General features: G+C 34.0%; 2 protein-coding genes across 3 annotated transcripts; both read left to right on the top strand.

Moving 5' to 3' along the window:
* The first annotated feature begins 423 nt into the window (after positions 1 to 423).
* Positions 424 to 6,578, top strand: LOC113039634 (ras-related protein Rab-3B-like). 2 transcript variants are annotated; one of them, XM_026197592.1, is made up of 6 exons: positions 424 to 645; positions 1,645 to 1,869; positions 2,749 to 2,750; positions 4,146 to 4,226; positions 4,298 to 4,422; positions 4,494 to 6,578. In XM_026197592.1, the coding sequence occupies exons 2-6, from the start codon at positions 1,645 to 1,647 to the stop codon at positions 4,676 to 4,678; spliced, it is 618 nt and encodes a 205-aa protein (XP_026053377.1). In that variant the 5' UTR covers positions 424 to 645; the 3' UTR covers positions 4,679 to 6,578. The 2 variants fall into 2 exon arrangements, with proteins under 2 accessions (XP_026053377.1, XP_026053376.1); XM_026197591.1 differs by lacking the exon at positions 2,749 to 2,750 and having other exon boundaries at positions 4,108 to 4,226.
* An 827-nt stretch (positions 6,579 to 7,405) lies between these two features.
* On the top strand, positions 7,406 to 19,988 carry LOC113039633 (nardilysin). The gene is made up of 31 exons (XM_026197590.1): positions 7,406 to 7,494; positions 7,695 to 7,861; positions 8,804 to 9,005; positions 9,087 to 9,168; positions 9,249 to 9,402; positions 9,496 to 9,569; positions 9,866 to 9,961; positions 10,060 to 10,182; positions 10,278 to 10,335; positions 10,424 to 10,497; positions 11,504 to 11,573; positions 11,710 to 11,787; positions 11,867 to 11,987; positions 12,086 to 12,144; positions 12,465 to 12,519; positions 12,602 to 12,706; positions 12,783 to 12,906; positions 14,317 to 14,403; positions 14,490 to 14,609; positions 14,693 to 14,744; positions 15,290 to 15,440; positions 15,544 to 15,671; positions 15,753 to 15,915; positions 16,002 to 16,033; positions 16,707 to 16,845; positions 17,262 to 17,309; positions 17,788 to 17,840; positions 17,929 to 18,012; positions 18,103 to 18,310; positions 19,152 to 19,241; positions 19,393 to 19,988. Exons 2-31 carry the CDS (start codon positions 7,710 to 7,712, stop codon positions 19,615 to 19,617), a joined length of 3,207 nt encoding a protein of 1,068 aa, XP_026053375.1. The 5' UTR covers positions 7,406 to 7,494; positions 7,695 to 7,709; the 3' UTR covers positions 19,618 to 19,988.
* Positions 19,989 to 20,602: the final 614 nt, after the last annotated feature.

The following is a 20,602-nucleotide window of genomic DNA, read 5'->3' as shown; positions in this document are numbered from 1 at the left end:
GAGTTCACACAGATCCACGAAAACGAATTCAAAACGCTGTTTAATGCATTTCAGACTCAGCGAAGTTACAAGGAAACAACAACAAATAATACGCATGCGTACTGACATCACCGTTGTTTTTTTGTTGTTGTTGTTGTTTTTTTTTTTTTTTTTTTTTTTTTTTACAAATTCGCGTTTTTAAAGCTCACTGAGATTGTATTTTTATAAGTTAATCATATTTAATAGTTTAAAACATTAGTATAAAGGTTTTCTTAAAATGTGCATGCACCCTACTTATTTATTTATTTATTTAGCCTATAGGTTGATTGATTGATTGATTGATTGGCCTTTTTTTGGGGGGGGGGGGGGGTTGTATTTTGATATCTAATGTAATGTCATTTCATTTGTAAGTGTGTAATTCCTAATTAGTCTGAGTTAGAGAGTTGGTATGAACGCCGGTCAATTGCGTCCGTTGCCCCACCCTGCTGTACAGAGTGCGCTGTCAGATGAACCCGGTGCATAAAACCGGTGTCATTCGCTAAAATACGCGATAATACGCACGTAAAAGCAGGCGTTTTGGACGCGTTCACCGCGTCGTCAGGTGCTGCAGCGTCCATAAACGCCCACCGAGAAGAGCACCAGACGAGAGCTGCGCTTACATCCGAGGTGAGCTTCTCCATCATACGCCATTCACTGACGGCTGCTTGTCATTTATAGATGTTTGTCGGTGAATGTCGTCCGTCAGGATGTCGTCGATGTCTCCATGACAGTTATGAATGAGCTCGTGTGTTTACATGGTCAAAATAACATCTTCTGATTATGCAATGATATTTATGCCTGTGAATGGATATAGCTGACGAATGTCACTTGTGGTTGAACCTGTTATGTTGATTCTGTGATGCTTTAACATTGTTTTTGCCAAACAGATCACTGTAATACGAAATGAAGGCTTGAAATGAAAGCATTGGCATATGCATCATTCAGTGCTTGTTATGATGATAAATAGATCTTGTTTTAATTCATTTTTTATTCATATAGTTTTATGTTTGGCATTTAAATGCTTATTAAAATGAATTTTATTGATTCAATATTATAATAATTTAAAAATTAAGTTTTTATAATTCAGTAACGGTGGACACTTGTCTCTACTGTATCCTGCACATATATTCTATATTGTTGTCTGTAATTAATTTTGGATTTAATACATGTAATGTATGTGTATATATACATATGTCGTGTATATATACTGTACATATGTCGTGAGATTAAAAAAGAATGAAATTATTAATTGTATTATTTTTAATTAATATAACTAATACAAATAATAAATTACAATTAATTAATATTATTTATAATTAATATTAATATATTATATATATATATATATATATATATATATATATATATATATATATATATATATATACAATAAGAAAACTACTTATATTATCTATAAAACTATACATATATATTTAGTAGTAACAGTGCTGACACCAGATTTTTTTTCCAGAAATTTTAGATTATTATTTAAATGTATTATTTTTATCTTCTGTGTGTGTGTGTGTGTGTGTGTGTGTGTGTGTATGTGTATATTTAAATACATCCTCTGGTCAGTTCCAGTAACAGGGTTGATACTGGTATTTATTCTCTTGTCTCTGTTCACAGATGGCAAAAGTAGATCAACGCTTTGGGCAAAGAGATGGATCCGATCAAAACTTTGACTACATGTTCAAACTCCTGATCATTGGCAACAGCAGTGTAGGAAAGACCAGCTTTTTATTCAGATATGCAGATGACTCTTTTAGCAACTCTTTCGTCAGCACGGTCGGCATCGACTTTAAGGTGAAGACGGTTTACAGGAACGACAAGAGAGTGAAGCTCCAGATATGGGTGAGTGCTGGAGCAGCCATATTGGTGTAATCAAATGCATAGTAATGTAATATGTGAATGAAAAAGAGGTTATTTTTAGCCACAGATTGTTTGTTGCCTGTAATGTGATTGGCTGACATCATTAAACTCGAACCGCATCCGGCTGTATTATGTAAAGTGTGCATCCTCTACCTTCCCACAATCACCTTCCACCAGGCTGTGAATGAGAGCCATCTTTTTCTGGAGGAAAAGAAAGCAAGCGTGTAATTTTTTCCCCCCACATGCATCATCGATGCTGGTTGTCATGGAAGCAGCACTCCATTATGCTCCCTGGCAGAGAGAGATCCTCATAGCCAATTAAAGCGGACCCTGAGGCTAAGAAGGAGTGGGGAGAAAGTTCGAAAGCACACGAGAGCACCGGGTGACAAGTATGACACAGCCACAGTTTGTGATAATTCATAATCTGGGTGTACTGTTCGTGAAAAGATAAAAATAGGCTCTCATTCAAAACAGCTGAAGGGAAACTGGTGCAAGTGGAGCAAAACAAAATGAGCTTAAATTAAGATGGGCCTAAAATAGAGAAATTACGACATTTCACCAAACCATTCAATTAGTTTGTTCTCCTCATGTTTGGTTATCGGTTGCATTCATGGAGCACTGAAGGTCATGATATGTTACACTGTTATAAATAGCAATGCCAGCAAGGTGTGAATTGCATCTTTGACTTTCCGGAAATGGAAAAGATGTGAGATTAAAATAAATAAAATGTATAATAACATTTTTTTTAAATGAATTAATATTAATGTATCTGGGGGGGGGGATAATTAAAAAAAATATATAAATGTTTAATAAATTAATAAAAAGTATATAAAATGGAAATAAGTATTTTTGTAGTTTAAGTGATTGTAAAATATACATATACACTCCGTAATAATAGAGGTAATGTTATTGACCGTTGGTGTGTGTGCTAATATTATTGTTATTGCTATCTCTACAGTTCTTGTTCTTTGTGTGAATGGCCTTAAAGGAATAGTTCACTCAGAAGTTGAAATGACCCAATGATTTACTCACCCTCAAGCTAGGTGCATATGACTTTCTTTCGGACGAATACAATCAGAGTTATATAAAAAAATGTCCTGGCTCTTTCAAGCTTTATAATGGCAGTCAATGGGTGCTGAGATTTTGAAGCCCCGCCATTCCTGCAGATGGCGTAGCAGCATACGCTCTGGTGAGGAGCAACAAATGAGAAAGAGCAAAACAAAACACTGATCTCAAATTAAAAGTACAAGATGAGGCTTTGTGAAGAGCCATGTTGGAGGATTTTTATGTAAGATTAAAGGAGATGTTAAGAGGAGGGGTTGGGAGGAACTCAAGTGCAGACAGGATTTACTGAACACAGGATTTATTAGGCAAAAGGGGAAAACAAAACCCACGAGGGGGAAAACAAGGTCTAGGGTAGACACTAAATAACTCTACAAAATACAATAAACAAGGAAAACAAAGACTCTGAACACTAACTACTAACAAACACTCACGTTAGAACAACGACTTCTTTGAGGGGTTACAAGGACACAATATCTCAGGAAGCTGACTGGTAGGAACACATAAGTAGAACAGTTTGAGGAAACAGTGAACCGACAAAAGACAGAGCACACTAGGAGATCTAAATAGGGGAACTAATCAAGACACGACAGGTGGCACAGATAGGACAATCACGACAAGACTAGGATAACAAGGGGGGCGGGGCAAGGTAACGAGACAACACAAGCACATGGCCCAAAGACAAGGCCATGTGCTTGTACACAAAACACGGGTCTGTCACGATCCTGCCTCTAGACTAGAGAAAAGTCAGGACATGATGGCAGGACCATGACAGGAGACTGATTTTCCTTTGATGTAAACAAAACAGTTAGCGAAAGCTAGCGATTACGGGTTATAAAGTTTTAGATATGGATACTTTTCTTACAACAAATGCATAATTTAACTTTAAGAGGTCTTTATTAACGCCCCAGGGCCGGGTGGAGACTTTTAATGATGGATGGATGCACTTTTTTGAAGCTTGAATGAGCCAGGAAATTTTTAAATATTACTCTAGTTGTATCCGTCTGAAAGAAGACAGCTAGGATGGCTTGAGGGTGAGTAAATCATAATAATTTGAATTTCTGCCTGAACTATGCATTTAAATCTATGTGCTTTTCCTCCAAAGCGTTTGATGGTATTCCTTATCAATGAATCCATGATTTTCTGTGTTGTCTGTAGGATACAGCGGGACAGGAACGGTATAGAACTATTACTACTGCTTACTATAGAGGAGCCATGGGCTTCATCCTCATGTACGAAGTCACAAATGAAGAGTCCTTCAATGCTGTGCAGGACTGGTGAGCAGCTTGAATAATGAATCCACATCCACTGATGAAGTTATGTGCCATAAATGTGCTTTTCCTTTCAGGGCAACGCAGATTAAGACCTATTCATGGGATAATGCTCAGGTGATATTAGTGGGGAACAAATGTGACATGGATGAAGAGAGGGTGGTGCCTTTTGAGAAGGGGAAACACTTGGCCGACCAGCTAGGTGAGTTATGGATCCAGCCGTTATCTGATTCATTGGTGTTTGATCTGATTTCTTCGGATTCGTTCTCACAGGGTTTGAGTACTACGAAGCCAGCGCCAAGGAGAACATCAACGTCAGACAAGTGTTTGAGCGTTTGGTTGACATTATCTGCGTGAAGATGTCCGAGAGAGTGGATACGGATCCATCCATGGTCACCGGTGCCAAAACCACCCGGCTAACCGATAAGCCGCCTCAGCTACCTCAGAATTGTTGTTGATTTCCATCTCAAATCATCAGCTAACTTCTCAGCAGCGGATCTGATGGTGTTTGATGTTCTGTTAAATGGCAATTAGAACCAATCTGGGGTGCGTTTCATTGTATGATGCATTTTAGGAAAAACGTAACTAGCCAGTGATGATATCGTAGTAACATGGTCGCACCTTCATCATTTTAACACTATAAAATTGTCGTTAATGACATCGCAATCTGTGTACCGCTGTACCCAGGTAGTGGAATGAAAAAATTATGCTAAATAATCAATTTGAATTAGTTCATTTACACTAACAACTTAACTTTACTTAACTTTTTTGTTCCCCTCGTTTTTCTTTATTTGATTCATCGCGTTTCCTTTTGCAGCACACTCCAGGGTTCCCATGCACATTTACGCACATGCGTACTCTTCAAAAATGCATACAAAATAATGTATATACATTAAGACTACATGCTAACAAGAATCTCTGCTTCTAACCACACAAGTTTTCGATGCCTTTTACGAATATTCGTTGGAACTATGGTTTCGCGAAACACCGAATCGTTGAATAATGTTGAAAACGACACTTGCAACCATAGTTGGCTAACAAGGCTTTGGGAAACGCACCCTTTTTCATTTGTAGCTGTCAAACATATGAAGTCGTACAGTAATAAAAGTACACTTAATCAACTTAATCAGTCCATAGGAAACTCAAAGCAGGGACTAGAGCAAAGCACAAAAACTACCACTCGGCTCTCAGAACTTCAGTGTTCACTGCCGAAACTAGATTTAAAACACAATCTGTTGTGGCACAATCTTGCTGATCTTATGAATTATATACTGAGTGTAGTATATGAGTGCTTTTAAGGGATCTGTTTACCTCATCCTCAAGTTGTACCAAACCTGTATGAATTTCTTTCTCCTGTTAAACACAAATAAGATATTTTGGAGAATGGCGTTAACCAAACAGTTGATGGTAGCCATTGACTTTTATAGTATGGAAAAAAATACTATGCAAGTGAATGGCTACCAGCAGCTGTTTGGATCATACAGATTTGGAACAACATGTTAGTGAGTAAATGATGACAAAATAAGTGAACTGTCCCATTAGTGAAGGCAGAATGGTGGATATTTTGTTAAAAGGCACAAAAACAAACTCAGACTTTTGCAAAATGGCCATTGTGCAGTTTTCAGGGTGGATTCGATGCTCTGATTTGATTGGAAATCAGAAGCAGATGCACACTGTATGTTGGACTCCATCTATTAACTGCTGGCACAGTATGTGTTTTGAGAACATGAGCACTTGCTTAAGCTATCTTTATGTTAAGAGAGTAAAAATGTGACGTTTAGTTAATTCATGAATAAGTATGCTAAATAAAATCCGTGTCTTACACGAAAATATTATATTGAATTCATGTTAAACTTAGTATTGTCCGAAACCACATGTAACAGTTAATAATAATGAATAATAATAGACCGGACACAATCAGCACATTTCATAGTCAGGTGACGTTCGAAATATATTATTCTTCGCTCAAATCCTCGAGCGGAACGTCAAGATCTATTGTGAACTCGTGCCAGGATGTCTTTATATTTCAGAAACTTGTAGCAAATCCTTGTGGGTTCGTGTATGTATAATCTACTTTAGATTGTTATCAAGTGGTGTATGAGTGTTTTATGTAACTATAGTCGAAATTATTCTAAATGAGGTATTTTTAATTCCGATGTTATATAGGCTACTGTTTGTTTGTTTTTTGCTGAGTAGATATTTATTTTTATGCTGCTGGAATATAAAGGCTAGTTGTACCTTTGCTGTCAGTGTATTTTGATTTGTAGACAATTTGCACTGGGGCGTACAGTGATTGTACAGTTGTGAATGTTACTTTTAGATGCAATTTGTAACAATAAAAGCACAAATCACATGTAATAATGCTAATATTTACGTGCCACTTCTGTCATTGTATGTATGTTATACACTGATGGGCAGACGCCTATAACAAGGATATATACTAGTCTATAAATGTGACCCTGGATCACAAAACCATGTCATAAGGGTAATTTTTTTTTTCATTGAGATTTATATATCATCTGAATAAATAAGCTTTCCATTGATGTATGGTTTGTTAGGAAAGGACAATATTTAGCCTAGATACTATTTGAAAATCTAAGTTTGCAAAAAAATCTAAATACTGAGAAAATCTAATTTAATGTTGTCCAAATGAATTCTTAGCAATGCATATTACTAATCAAAAATTACATTTTGATATGTTTAAAGTAGGAAATTTACAAAACATCTTCATGGAACATGATCTTTACTTAATATCCTAATGATTCTTGACATACAAGGAAAAATGTATAATTTTGACCCATACAATGTATTGTTGCAACAAATACACCCCAGCGACTTTAGACACATATGCATTATACAATAAGAAATGAAAACATTAAAAACTCAAATTTCACCAAAATAAAGAGCTTTAATTAGGTTACAGTATTATTTAATTACCCTTTGTTTTTAGATTTTCACTTTTAATTTTAGTTTATTTTCATTTTTTTCTGTGATTTTTTTTCTTTTTCCTTAGCTTTTTAAAAATATTTTTATTTCTAATAGGTTTTGTTATAGTTTAACCACACATCTAAAGGATTATATGAGAACCAGATAAACCTGTTCCTAAATTCAACGCTCATCTTTCATTTATGGCTGCGCCGGTTGGCTCGACCAATCAGATTCGATCTTGTTTTATTATCCCCATGGTTTATCAGCCAATGAGATGTCAGTGTATTAGGTATGCGCACCAAGAGCGTCAGTAACATCCGTAATCTAATCGACAACAGAAACATTGGTATGTATAACGTTACTTAAATTGTATACAGAGGTTTGGTTATCAAAACGCGTTTTACTGTTGTCTTGTTGGAGTTCCTGATAGAGACTAGTAACTGCTGGAGTTTTAATACACCAAAAGATGTTAAATGTATTGGTGACAGGTGTCAGTCACGTTAAATCTACTGTAACGTTACATTGTGTTTGCACATCGTCTAAAAGGACATTTGAGTCCCAATGCCCCAGACGAATAAGGCTCGAGCTCCCGGTGGAGTTTCCGGTGAAGTGTCCGGTCCCGAGAGCGGAGAACCCCCGCCGGCTCGAGCCCGAGAAGCGGTGCACAGTGACCCTCTCATAGTCAAATCTCCCAGTGACCCCAAAACATACAGGTGACCCAACACATGTTATGGCTCGTAATATCAACAACAACAATTATAATGTATACATGTTATAACATATTTTTGGTTAATGGATTTAATAATATTATAACAGAAATTAATAGTAACTGTTATCATATTAATGCTATATATTACTTGATATTAATATTGAGAATATTATTATTATTATTACTGTAAGTAATGTAAGTATTACATCTAAGTATTAAAATCGTATTGTGTGAACTATATTTTGGAAAGTAATTTAAGTAAATTATTATTTTGTTTATATTGAATGATATTATCAAATGTATAATTTAAATTAAAATGCTAAATATTAGAGTATAAATATGAATACAGAAAAATGTAAATCCTTTGATAAAGTAAATTGTTATTTGTTTTTATTTTGTTTGTATTTCGTTATATTATCAAATCTAGATTTAAAAATAGAATTACAAACTTGTTTATTAATAATATTATTAATAATATAAAATATTTTAATACATACTGTAAAGTAAGTTATTTATTTTAATTGCTTTTAATTATATTATTAGATGTATTTTTGAAAATAAATGCATACATTTTAATAAACATTTTAATGTGTATTTAAGTGTCATGTATATTAGTTATATTTAATATATTAATCAAATGTATATTTGATAATACAATTGTTAAAATAAATTGTTGTAATTATTATTATTATTATTATTATTATTAAATTCCTATTTTAATTTATTTTATTAGTATTATTTTTGTTTTAAAATTATCTTTAATTATATTATCAAATGTATATTTGAAAATAAATCATACATTTATTTAAATGTATTTTTCAATGAAAACATTGTTTATTTTTATTAATAATAATAATAATAATAATAGTATTAATAATGATAATGATACATATTTATTTTTTGATGCCATTTATTTTCTGAAAAGAAATCATTAAACCTGTTCCAGATACATAGAGCTGAGCAATGGCCTCAAAGCACTGCTCATCTCAGACCTCACCCAGTCAGAGAGTAACGGAGAGCCAGATCCCAAAGATGAGGAAGAGGATGGTGAGGAAGAGGATGGTGAGAGTGAGAGCACTAATGAAGACAGCAGCTGTGAGACGAAATGCACTGAAAGGCTGAAGAAGAATTGCAGTTCAGAGAAACAGGTGAGGGTCAGTTCTTTACAGTTACTTCATTTCTGTAGATATATATATATATCATCTAAAATGTCTTGTTTCATATCTCAGTCTGCAGCTGCGCTCTGTATCAGCGTGGGAAGCTTCAGTGACCCCGCGGATCTACCTGGTCTCGCCCATTTCCTCGAGCACAGTGCGTTCCTAGACGTTCATTTCATTCTTACCTTTTCATTTTCTTTTTATTCACATGCACGCTTTGTCTCTCTGTCCCAGTGGTCTTTATGGGCAGTGAGAAGTACCCGGCCGAAAATGGCTTTGATGCTTTCCTGAAAAAGCATGGAGGAAGTGACAACGCTTCCACAGACTGTGAGCGCACCATCTTCAAGTTTGATGTTCAAAGAAAGTACTTCAGAGAAGCACTGGATCGGTGAGCAAAATACGCAATAACCAATCGCCTAAAATTTTTTATTGTAGAGTGAACCTGCCTTTAATCATCTGCATTTGCTTTGTTTGTCCACAGGTGGGCGCAGTTTTTCATTGGTCCGCTGATGATCCCTGATGCGGTTGACAGGGAGGTGGAGGCCGTAGACAGCGGTCTGTAAACTGCTGAAAATGTGCTCTCACTCAAGCCATCCAAAATAGAAAAGAGTTTATTTCTTCATCAGAACAGAGTTGGAGAAATTTGTGGTTTGTGGACTCTCATTCTGACGGCACCCATTCACTGCTGTGGATTCATTAGTGAGCATGATGTAATGCTACATTTCTCCAAATCTGTTCTGTTAAGGAAACAAGCTCCTCTGCATCTTGGATGGCCTGAGGCTGAGCACATCTTAGTTTCTGGATGAACTATTCATTATTTAAAGAGTGAAACTGTCTGATCCTGTTCACAGAGTATCAGATGGCCCAGCCATTAGACTCGAATCGCAAAGAGATGCTGTTTGGAGGTCTGGCAAAAGCTGGTCATCCCATGAGCAAGTTCTTCTGGGGTCAGTCCGTGTTACTCACACACACATAACGTTCTGGGATGTCAAACATGAGAAAGATTGCTATGAGACTAGTTGTTTCTTTCTGTGTGGTTCATCAGGAAATGCTCAGACACTGAAAAACGAGCAGAGAGAGCAGAATATCAACACGTATGAGCGCCTGAGAGAGTTCTGGAGGAGGTATTACTCGGCTCATTATATGACGCTCGCAGTGCAGTCCAAAGGTAATGAGAAGAAATGATTCCTCTGAGAATCAACGTACTGTACCAATCTCATATTTACGTTCAAGCGTCTAATGTATGACGCTTTATTCTGATAGACACACTTGATAACCTGGAAGAATGGGTGCGAGAGATCTTCATTAAGATCCCAAACAAGTACGTTTGTTAAACGGTCGTATTTCTTCTTATTTCTATATTGACCAGAGTTTATTTTCATGTCATTTCTTTTCGGTTGTTTTCACAGTGGCCAGCCACGGGCCGATTTTTCTGACCTTCAGGATCCATTTGATACTCCAGATTTCAACAAGCTTTACCGAGGTAGCATCGGATTTTCTGTTTCATATATTATGTCAGTTTAAAAGCCGTTTTGATCTTTAATTTAATGTAAATGATCATTTTAATTAGTTTTTATTGAATATTTAATGCGTAATACATAACATAATGTTTAATTTAAATATTAAATATTTTAATTAATATACAAAATACGTAATAAGATAAAATAATGTATATATAATATTTAATTTAGTTTTTTAATCTAATTTTATTATTTACTTAATTATTCATATAATCAATTTATTCTGACATTTCATGTAATAATAATTAATCAAATATATGTATAAATGTACTTTATCATTTATAATTGATTATAATTTATAGTATAAAACAGTTAAAAACTAAAAAAACTAATGTAAACATATATTTAAACTTATTAAATATATATATATTGAATAACTAAATAATTTTTAATAATATTTTTTTGTTTATTTATATTTACTCTCACATGTATATTTGAAAATAAAAGTAAAAGTATACAATTTGTAAATTGATGTTTATAATAATAATAATAATAATAATAATAATAAAAACATTGGAATACTTTTTATAAAACATATTTTTTATTTTGTTTTTATTTTATTTTTTGTTTTATTAATATTTATTTAATTAATTATTAATATTTATATTTATAACAAATTATATATATTATAAACCAAATTATAATGATAATACAAAGAAAAGCAATGTTAATAATTAAAAAATATATTTACAATGAAATAATACATAATTTTAATTAAATTTATGTGCAACTTAATAATAAATAATATATCTTTTTTATATTTTATTTGTCTTAATCAAATTTAAATATTAAAATGAAACCAAATGATTTCATCACTTACATATCTACATTGAACAATTGAACATCATGCTGATTTTATACTAAATGTCTTTATTGAATTGATTCAGTGCCTCTCAAATCTCAGTCTGCTCATGTGTTTTCTGAATGTAAATGGGTGTTTGGAAGCTTAACCTCATGTGGCATTTACAGTGGTTCCTGTGCGAAAGATTCATGTGCTGACCATCAGCTGGGCTCTTCCACCTCAGGGCAAACATTACAGGTCAGAAACACATCGTCTTACCCTGCTGAGGCCAAGATGCTTCTAAACCAGGACTCCACGGTGGAATACTACAAGCATGCATTGAGCTAATGGCTGTAAAATATGTTTGTTTGTTTTTTTGTATGGTGGGTTGTAGAGTGAAACCCCTGCATTACATTTCCTGGCTGGTTGGTCATGAAGGAGCTGGAAGTATACTGTCTTTACTCAGAAAGAAGTGAGTTTGGCTTTCTTCTCATATTTGAATAGCTAATGAATCAGTTTGAATCAAATGAATCAATGCTCTGCATGTGAAGGTGCTGGGCTCTGGCTCTGTTTGGAGGAAACAGTGAGTCGGGGTTCGATCAGAACACCACCTACTCCATCTTCAGCGTTTCAATCACCTTGAGTGACGAGGGCTTCCACAACTTCTTCCAGGTCTGAAAAATTCATCATGTCGGCTATCTTTAGTGTTGTTCGAGTGCTTGTTTTTCTGCTTTAAACATTAATAATGAGATGTTTTATTGCGGTTGTAGGTCATTCATGTAGTATTTCAGTATCTGAAGATGCTTCAGTCCGTTGGACCTCAACAGAGGTGAGAATCAGAAGATTGAAACCTTGCTCTTTTTTTTTAAAACAAGCCTGATGCTGGAGGACAACGATTAGAGCTGTATCTATATATTTTGAAGAAAGTCATACAATGGGGAAAAATGGTTCTCAAGAAAATTACCTCTGAAGATAAATTAGTTTTTATGAAACGTAATTTGAGTTCGATTTATAATAATATTAAAATATAATCATAAATTTCTCGAGAAGAAAATAATCTCTCTATATATATATATTCTTGAATCCTGTTGGCTTTATTGAATACAGAAACAAAAAACTCAACTCTCTCTTGGTTATGGTTTTTCTCAGGCTCTATGAAGAAATCCAGAAGATTGAAGCCAATGAGTTTCACTATCAGGAACAGGTGAGATGAAATCATCTTTAATCATTTACTGTGTAGACCAGATGCAGGACCTCATCTCTCATATTTATATATTTTATACCAGATGGAACCAATTGAGTTTGCTGCAAACATTTGTGAAAACATGCAACTTTTCCCAAGAGAGGACTTCCTGCGTGGAGACCAGCTGATGTTTGAATACAACCCAGAGGCATGTTATTATCTATTGCACTAAGCTTTCATTGCTCATTGTTCTGATGTTTAATCTGATATATCTGTGGTTGAAGGTCATCTCAGCTGCTTTGAGACTCTTGACTCCAGCAACAGCCAATATATTACTGCTGTCACCCGAGCATGATGGGCTCTGTCCTCTAAAGGAGAAGTGGTTTGGGACGCAGTACAGTGTTGAAGGTAATCCACCACAAAGGGTCTGGGAAAAGAGTGGTTTTGTTTTTAGGGATCCACCGATATTAAAATGATGGCAGATACTGTTAGCTGATAAACAATATTAAATAAAAAATTACATAAGAAAATGTGTTTAAATAAATCTAAATAGAATTACACATTTAAATAAATGGATTTACATTAATCTAAAATTGTTTATTATATTTATTAAATTGATATTAGAATTCTATGGAATATTGGTTAAAATAAATAGAAAATAACAATAAATATGTTATGTATGTAAATAAATATGTATATAGGAATACAGAGATGCAAGATATTATAAGATGAATGAATAGCTGATAACTGAAGCACACACTCAGAAAGAAAGAAAGAAAGAAAGAAAGGTGATGTGTCATAAATATATATATATATATATATATATATATATATGATTAAAAAAAAATATGAAGAAGTCTAAGAAAAAAGGTTGGCAGTGTGTCTTAAATAAATAAAATTAAGACCAACAGAAAAGTTTGGTATTGTGGGATAAATATGTAAATAAAATGAAGTAATAAATATCTAATTAAACTAATAAATATTAAGGCTTACAAATAAAACAGTTGGTTACGTGGCATAAATATATTAAAACAAAAAAATAAATATTAAGAATAACAAAGAAAATGTTTGTGATGTCTTATGAATAAATAAATATTATTACTAACTAATTACTAGGGCTGGGTAAAAAAAAAAGTATTTTTCGATTAATCGTTTTTTAAAATGTGGTCGATTCAAAATCTGTTCTCAAAGGCCACGAATCGATTTTTTTTTTAATGATTATTTTATCTTAAAAATGAAATAACTTGATCATGTTTGATCAAGGAATGCGACTGTTCTGACTTTTTTCAGCATACATTTTTCATCTTGCATCAAAATTCTATTGTATTTATTTAACATAATTATATGTATTTGAAAATTAAGAGTTGGGATCTGTTTTAATGTACCCAAAGTGCACCTAAAATAAGAGTTTAATATACAGGTTTGTGGCTCGTAATTTTTTGTATTATATCTATATTCATTGAGTTGAATCGAGTATAGAAAATCGAATCGAGAATCATAATCGAGAATCGAAATCGATTCGATTTGAGAGCATGTGAATTGAAATCGAATCGATCTGGAACATCTGAATCGATACCCAGCCCTACTAATTACTGATATTGGCATTAATGCATTTTAATGTACTAAGTATGAAAATGGATATTCGATTCTGAGGTTTGATTTAAGTTTTAATAAATAATTTTTAAGCATATGCAAAAACATGCAAAATTCCACTATGAGCTGATAACCAATATACCATGCATTAGTTAATTTTTTTTATTTATTTAATATTAAATAATAATATTGAATATATAATAATGAAATGTTCTACCTACACAGATATTCCACAAGAACACAGTGATCTTTGGGCTGGAGATTTCCCGCTGAACCCAGACCTTCACCTCCCCGCTGAGAACAGGTTTATAGGTCAGTTTTAATCTCATTCCATTAAAAAAAGCCATTCATCTTTTCCTTTACGCCAGTTTTTCACGTCTGCTCTTATCCGTTCACAGCCACGGATTTCACCCTCAAAACATCAGACTGTCCTGACACGAATTTCCCAGTCAAAATAATTGACAACGAGAGAGGCCGTCTCTGGTTCAGGAAGGACAACAAGTTCAAGATACCCAAAGGTACCTTTATAATAAGACAAGCCGAAGAAAAAAACACAATGTAACAGCTGTAATGATGTCATTGTGTCTGTATTTTCCGCTAGCTTATGCACGCTTCCAGCTGCTGGCACCATTTATACAGGAATCCCCTAAAAAGTGAGTTGTCTCTAAACAAATTCAATTAATAATTCTCACCCAAACCCTTCCGACCAAACCCTGCCACATATAGAAGCCCGTTTCCACAACGGGACAAAAAAGATAATTGCAACGTTATATCAGAAAATCAGAACATACATGAATTCTGAGCTATAAACTTAGAATCGCGAGATATTAACCCAGAATTCCAAGAAAAAAAGTTGGAATTGCGAAATTCCAATTTCAAATTTCGAATTTGTAAGAATTCTGAGATATAAACGCACTGAATTATGAGATGTAAACTTTTCAGAATGTCTTGCAATTAGAGTGTGACTTTATTTCTCACAACTGCCTGTTTATATTGCAAAATTGCAAGAAAATTGAAGTTACATTTTTTTGTTTTTATTCTGTAGCGGAAACAAAGAAATATGTGAAAACATGTTCTAATTCTGTGAGGGCGAAAAAAGTACAAATTTGACTTTGTGTCTTGCGATTCTGGGGAAAAGGTCTGAATTGTGAGCTATACAATGACCTTTTTTATTTATTTATACTTTTTTCCCTCCCAGTCTGGTCCTGTTTGATCTCTTTGTGAATATTCTGTCGTACAATCTGGCGGAGCCGGCATACGATGCTGAGGTTGCTCAACTGGAGTATATGTTATTTCCTGGAGACCACGGCTTGTTCATCAGACTCAAAGGATTCAATCACAAACTGCCTGTGAGTTTTATACTAACTTTGGTTCTTTTTGAATCTGCCTGGAACCAATTTTGTTCATTTGAATGAACCGATTCTGCCAGTAAAACTATTTTTAATTCTTTAGTTGCTTCTGAATCTGATCGTAGACCACCTGGCCAACTTTAGCACCGCTCCAAATGTGTTTAGCATGTTCACTGAGCAGCTGAAGAAAACCTACTACTTCATCCTCATTAAGCCCGATCGACTTGGAAGGTGGGTAACCGCAGATTCAGACCACCGTGATCTCGGTTCGCACTACTTGATGCAGATGACGTCTGACTCGCTGTGTTTCAGAGATGTTCGACTGCAGATCCTGGAGCACCATCGCTGGTCTGTGATGCAGAAGTATGACGTTATCATGACCGACCTCGGTCTGACGGATCTCATGGAGTTTGTGAATCGGTTCAAGGCCGAGTTATTTGTGGAAGGACTCATACAAGGGAACTTCACAAGTGCTGTGAGTCTTATTGGTGATTTATTTCATTTTGAACATGCATTTACACTGTGATTGTAATTTATTTTTATTTTTTTCTGCACAAACAGGAATCCAAGGAATTTCTGCAGTATTTTATGGAGTAAGTCAACTGCTTCTTCTGTTCTTTAGATATAATAGAAGTTTATTGTAAATGTTGTAAATAATATGTGTAATATCCAAAGAGTGTTACGTTATAAGGTTACTTTTATGGAGGTACAAGAAAATACAATAATTCATTTTTATATTATTTGAAAATATTTATTGTGTAAAAATAAATTGTTACAAATATTGAGGTTGCATGTTACATGTAACGTGTTATGTTGTCAGGTTACTTAAAAAAAATAAAAAAATAAAATATATATATATATATATATATATATATATATATATATATATATATATATATATATATATATATATATATATATTCACAAGAGTCCATTAATTTAATAAATGTAAACGATGTAGTTTACATTTAATAAATTAATGGACTCTTGTGAATCTGCTGTGAAAAAACTAATTTATATTTTCTATTTTCTTTCAGCTTCATGTTTTTCTTATAAAAAAAATAGAAACTTTTTTGTAGCTCATTATTCAACAGTTTTAAGAATCAGATTATGGAGGGAGCTGCAAAAGTTTCCCTACATTCAAGAGGGGCATCACCCCCCAAAAAAAATCGGAGAACTTGTTTTTTAATTAACAATTAATAGTGTAATATCTTTTTCAAGTAAGTTAGTTTTTTCTATTCATGTAATGTATTTGGTGTTTTCCAGGAAACTCCAGTATAAAGCTCCTCCAGCTGAACCTCCTGTCCTCTTCCGAGTGGTGGAGCTGCCACAGACGCACCACTTATGTAAAGTCCAGTCGCTCAATAAAGCGGACGCTAACTCCGAAGTCACAGTATACTATCAGGTAATGGTCAGTCAGCAGTCCCAAAGAAGTCATGGCCTAATGGTTGTGGGTTCGAGTCCTGGTACCGGCAGGGATTGTAGGTGGGGAGTGAATGTACACACTCTCTCCCTCCTTCAATACCACGACTGAGGTGTCCTTGAGCAAGGCACCGAACCCCCAACTGCTCCCCGGGCACCGCAGCATAAATGGCTGCCCACTGCTCCAAGTGTGTGTTCACAGTGTGTGTGTGTGTTCACTGCTCTGTGTGTGTGCACTTTGGATGGGTTAAATGCAGAGCACAAATTCTGAGTATGGGTCACCATACTTGGCTGAATGTGACTTCACTTTCACTGTGCTGAATTCCAGATCTACTTTTGATAGCTCTATGTGAAAAACAAAAAACATAATTTTGTACTTAAAGTGTTTTTTGTTTCCAGACAGGGCTGAAGAACTTGCGGGAACATGCCCTGATGGAGCTGCTCGTGGTGAGTTTCATCAGTTTCAACTGAAAGTATTGTCCTTCTTTCTTAAAGGGTTAGTTTACCCAGAAATAAGAATTAGTCCATGTTTTACTCACCTTCAAGGCATCCTAGGTGTATATGACTTTATAAGTTACACAAACTTATATGTATTGTATTAAATATGTATATATTTCGTACATAAAATGCATCGATTCGCTACAGTAGGCGTTTATTCAACCCCGGAGCCGTGTGATGCGCGTTTTATTATGGATGTGCACGCTTTATTAGACTACTTTTGGACTGTTGAACAAAAACACTCACCTAGTCTTATTCTAACGCTTGGAAGAGCCAAAATAATTTTTAATACAATTCTGATTGTATTCGTCTGAAATAAGAAAGTCATATACACTTAGGATGGCTTGAGGGTGAGTAAAACATGGACTCATTTAAATTTTTTGGGTCAGCTAACCCTTTAAAATCTTGTTTTTTTTGTGTTCATCAGATGCACATGGAAGAACCCTGCTTCGATTTCCTGAGAACAAAGGAAACTTTAGGGTCAGTTATGAGGCGTCGTCTTTTAGATTGTGTTTCTATGTCTGAATATTTCTGCTACAACACAGATCTTGTTCGACTCTTCCTTCAGGTATCAGGTGTACCCATCCTGCAGAAACACCTCCGGTGTCCTTGGCTTCTCTGTTACCGTCGAGACTCAGGCCACCAAGTTCAGGCAAGATTTATGGTCAAAACTAGACATTAATCTAGTCCGTTTTCTGTGTAAATATCAATAAGGTTGTCTTTTTGCGATTTCCTCCCATAGCACTGACTTTGTGGAAGGAAAAATTGAAGCTTTTCTTGTCAGCTTTGGGGAGAAGATGGTTAACTTGTCAGATGAGGCTTTTCAAACTCAAGTGACTGCCCTAATCAAGCTGAAGGAGTGTGAAGACACGCAGCTCGGGGAAGAAGTGGACAGGAACTGGATTGAAGTGGTCACGCAGCAGTATGTCTTTGACCGGCTCAATAAAGAAGTGAGACATCACTCCATATATTCCTCTGCTTTATTATTACTCATGCTTTATTTATTAACACTTTTAAATGTTGAATCAAAATGTATATCAATTATAAAGTCATGCCTTAAATGACTTTATATGAATGAATTTTTTTTGTGTGTGTTTTATTGTTACTTTATTTGGATAAAAAGTATACAATTGTAATTTATAAGTTTTATTTATTCCACATCACCAACTTTTTTTGTTCGTTAATTAATATTCATTAATATTAATTCACTTATTATTTGTGCCACCAACCATTTTTTGTTAGTCTTAATATTTACTTATTTTATTTATATATATATATATATATATATATATATATATATATATATATATATATATATATATATATATATATATATATATATATATATATATATATATATATATATATATATATATATGCCACATTACCAATGGTTTTGTTTTATCTTTTAGTTAATTAATTATTTATTTAGTTATGCCATGTTCACAGCCTTATTTATAAGTGTTTATATTAAATGTTTATTTATTTAATGCAGTATATTTATCCAACATTACAAACTTTTTGTTAGACTTAATATTTTATTTTATTTTTATATTATGCCACTTCACCATTCACATCTCTATTCCTTCCTTCCTTCCTTCCTTCCCTTCTTATTTTTTGTAGTATGTAAAATAGCTAATTCAGAATTGTAATGCTGGCCATTTATTGTGAGTCATATATAACATTATCATTAGCAGACGGAATTTTAATATTGGTGCATTTCTATTCTAATTCTTTATTTTGCATTATTTGAGAGATTTTTCTTAATCTGTGAGAACATTTTCCCAACAGATTGAAGTCCTGAAGAATGTCACCAAAGATGACCTGGTCTCTTTTTTCATGGAGCACAGACACGCCAGAAGTAGAAAACTAAGTATACACGTATGTTACGACTTATTTGCTGAATCTATTCTTTTGTTAAAGCATCACTGAGAGGGCAGAAAATGGTCATTTACAAACTAAATAAACTATTTAACTAAACTGTTAATCATATTAGCATCTACCAGATCACTCTGCTGTATGATCCGAACAGGTGGTTGGATTCGGAGAGAAAGAGAAGGAAACCCACAGAGATGATCAGTCCAGTTCATCCCCAGAGACTCAGGATACAGAAGGGAAGACTTCCTCATACGGAGATGTGTCCGAGCTCATCTTCCTGCCCGCCTCGCCCGTCCTCGCCAAAGCCAGCAGGATAACAGACATCCGGGCGTTCACGTCTTCCCTCAACCTGCACCCCTACCACAAGATCCTCCAGTGAGACTGAAGTGCACTGAAGAGCCCTCTACCTCCAGATGAAGCTCTGCAAAAACACTCTCATCCGTCTCTGACGTTTTTAATCACACAAAATCACACAAGTGGATGTTGTACGCAGTCAAGTGACACATAGGAACTGGTGTTCAAGTAATCCTGGTTTTCATGTAGACGACAAAAATGGAAATAACCTATACATGTTTTAGATTATCAGGGATAATGCACATATCATTCAAATATATACAATGAATATATCAGAGATACAGTATGTATGAAAATAAGTGGTTGCTGAAATCATTTTTAAGGTAAGAATGTGTTTTATCTTGATTCTTATTGTGAATAAAAATATGGAGACGTGGACACAAAGCCTCAGATTTGGATGATATAGTATTTTTTATGTTTTATTCAAATGTCTAATCAGTAAGTCTTCGTTTTTAATAATACAAATTGTAATTGGAAACCATAATATGCTTTCTAATTACATTTTGGAAGAAAGAAAAATTGTATGATTTATATAGTATTATTAATATTTGTAATTATTATTATCACATAAAGTTATATATAATATTAGTGTAGCTTTTATTTGTATATTTTCATATTTACGTTTTTTTGAGCCTTAAGTTATTTTGTTATGTGCTGCTGTATTTTTAGTTTTGGGAATTTTATATTTTTATATAACTTTATTACTTTTTGTACTTAATTTGTGTTTTATTTTTTATTTTTTGAACAAAATAATATTAACTTTTAATATTAGCCAGTTGCTTATCAGATAACTAGCCACAATTGATAAAGCCTACTTTATCATTCTTATTAATATTATTATTATTATTATTATCTGATATTGGAGTATCTTTCATATTTAAGTTTATCTTTTATTAATTTTGTAATGTGCTGTTATCATTTTTATTACTTTTTCTTTTCTGTATAGCTTTATTTTTATATCAGGGTTTAGTAATTTTGGAAGACTACTTTAACTTTAATGGGCTATATCC

The sequence above is a fragment of the Carassius auratus genome, chromosome 22, assembly GCF_003368295.1.
Source record: "Carassius auratus strain Wakin chromosome 22, ASM336829v1, whole genome shotgun sequence".
NCBI lineage: Eukaryota > Metazoa > Chordata > Actinopteri > Cypriniformes > Cyprinidae > Carassius > Carassius auratus.
This window is presented reverse-complemented; position numbering and strand designations above follow the sequence as displayed.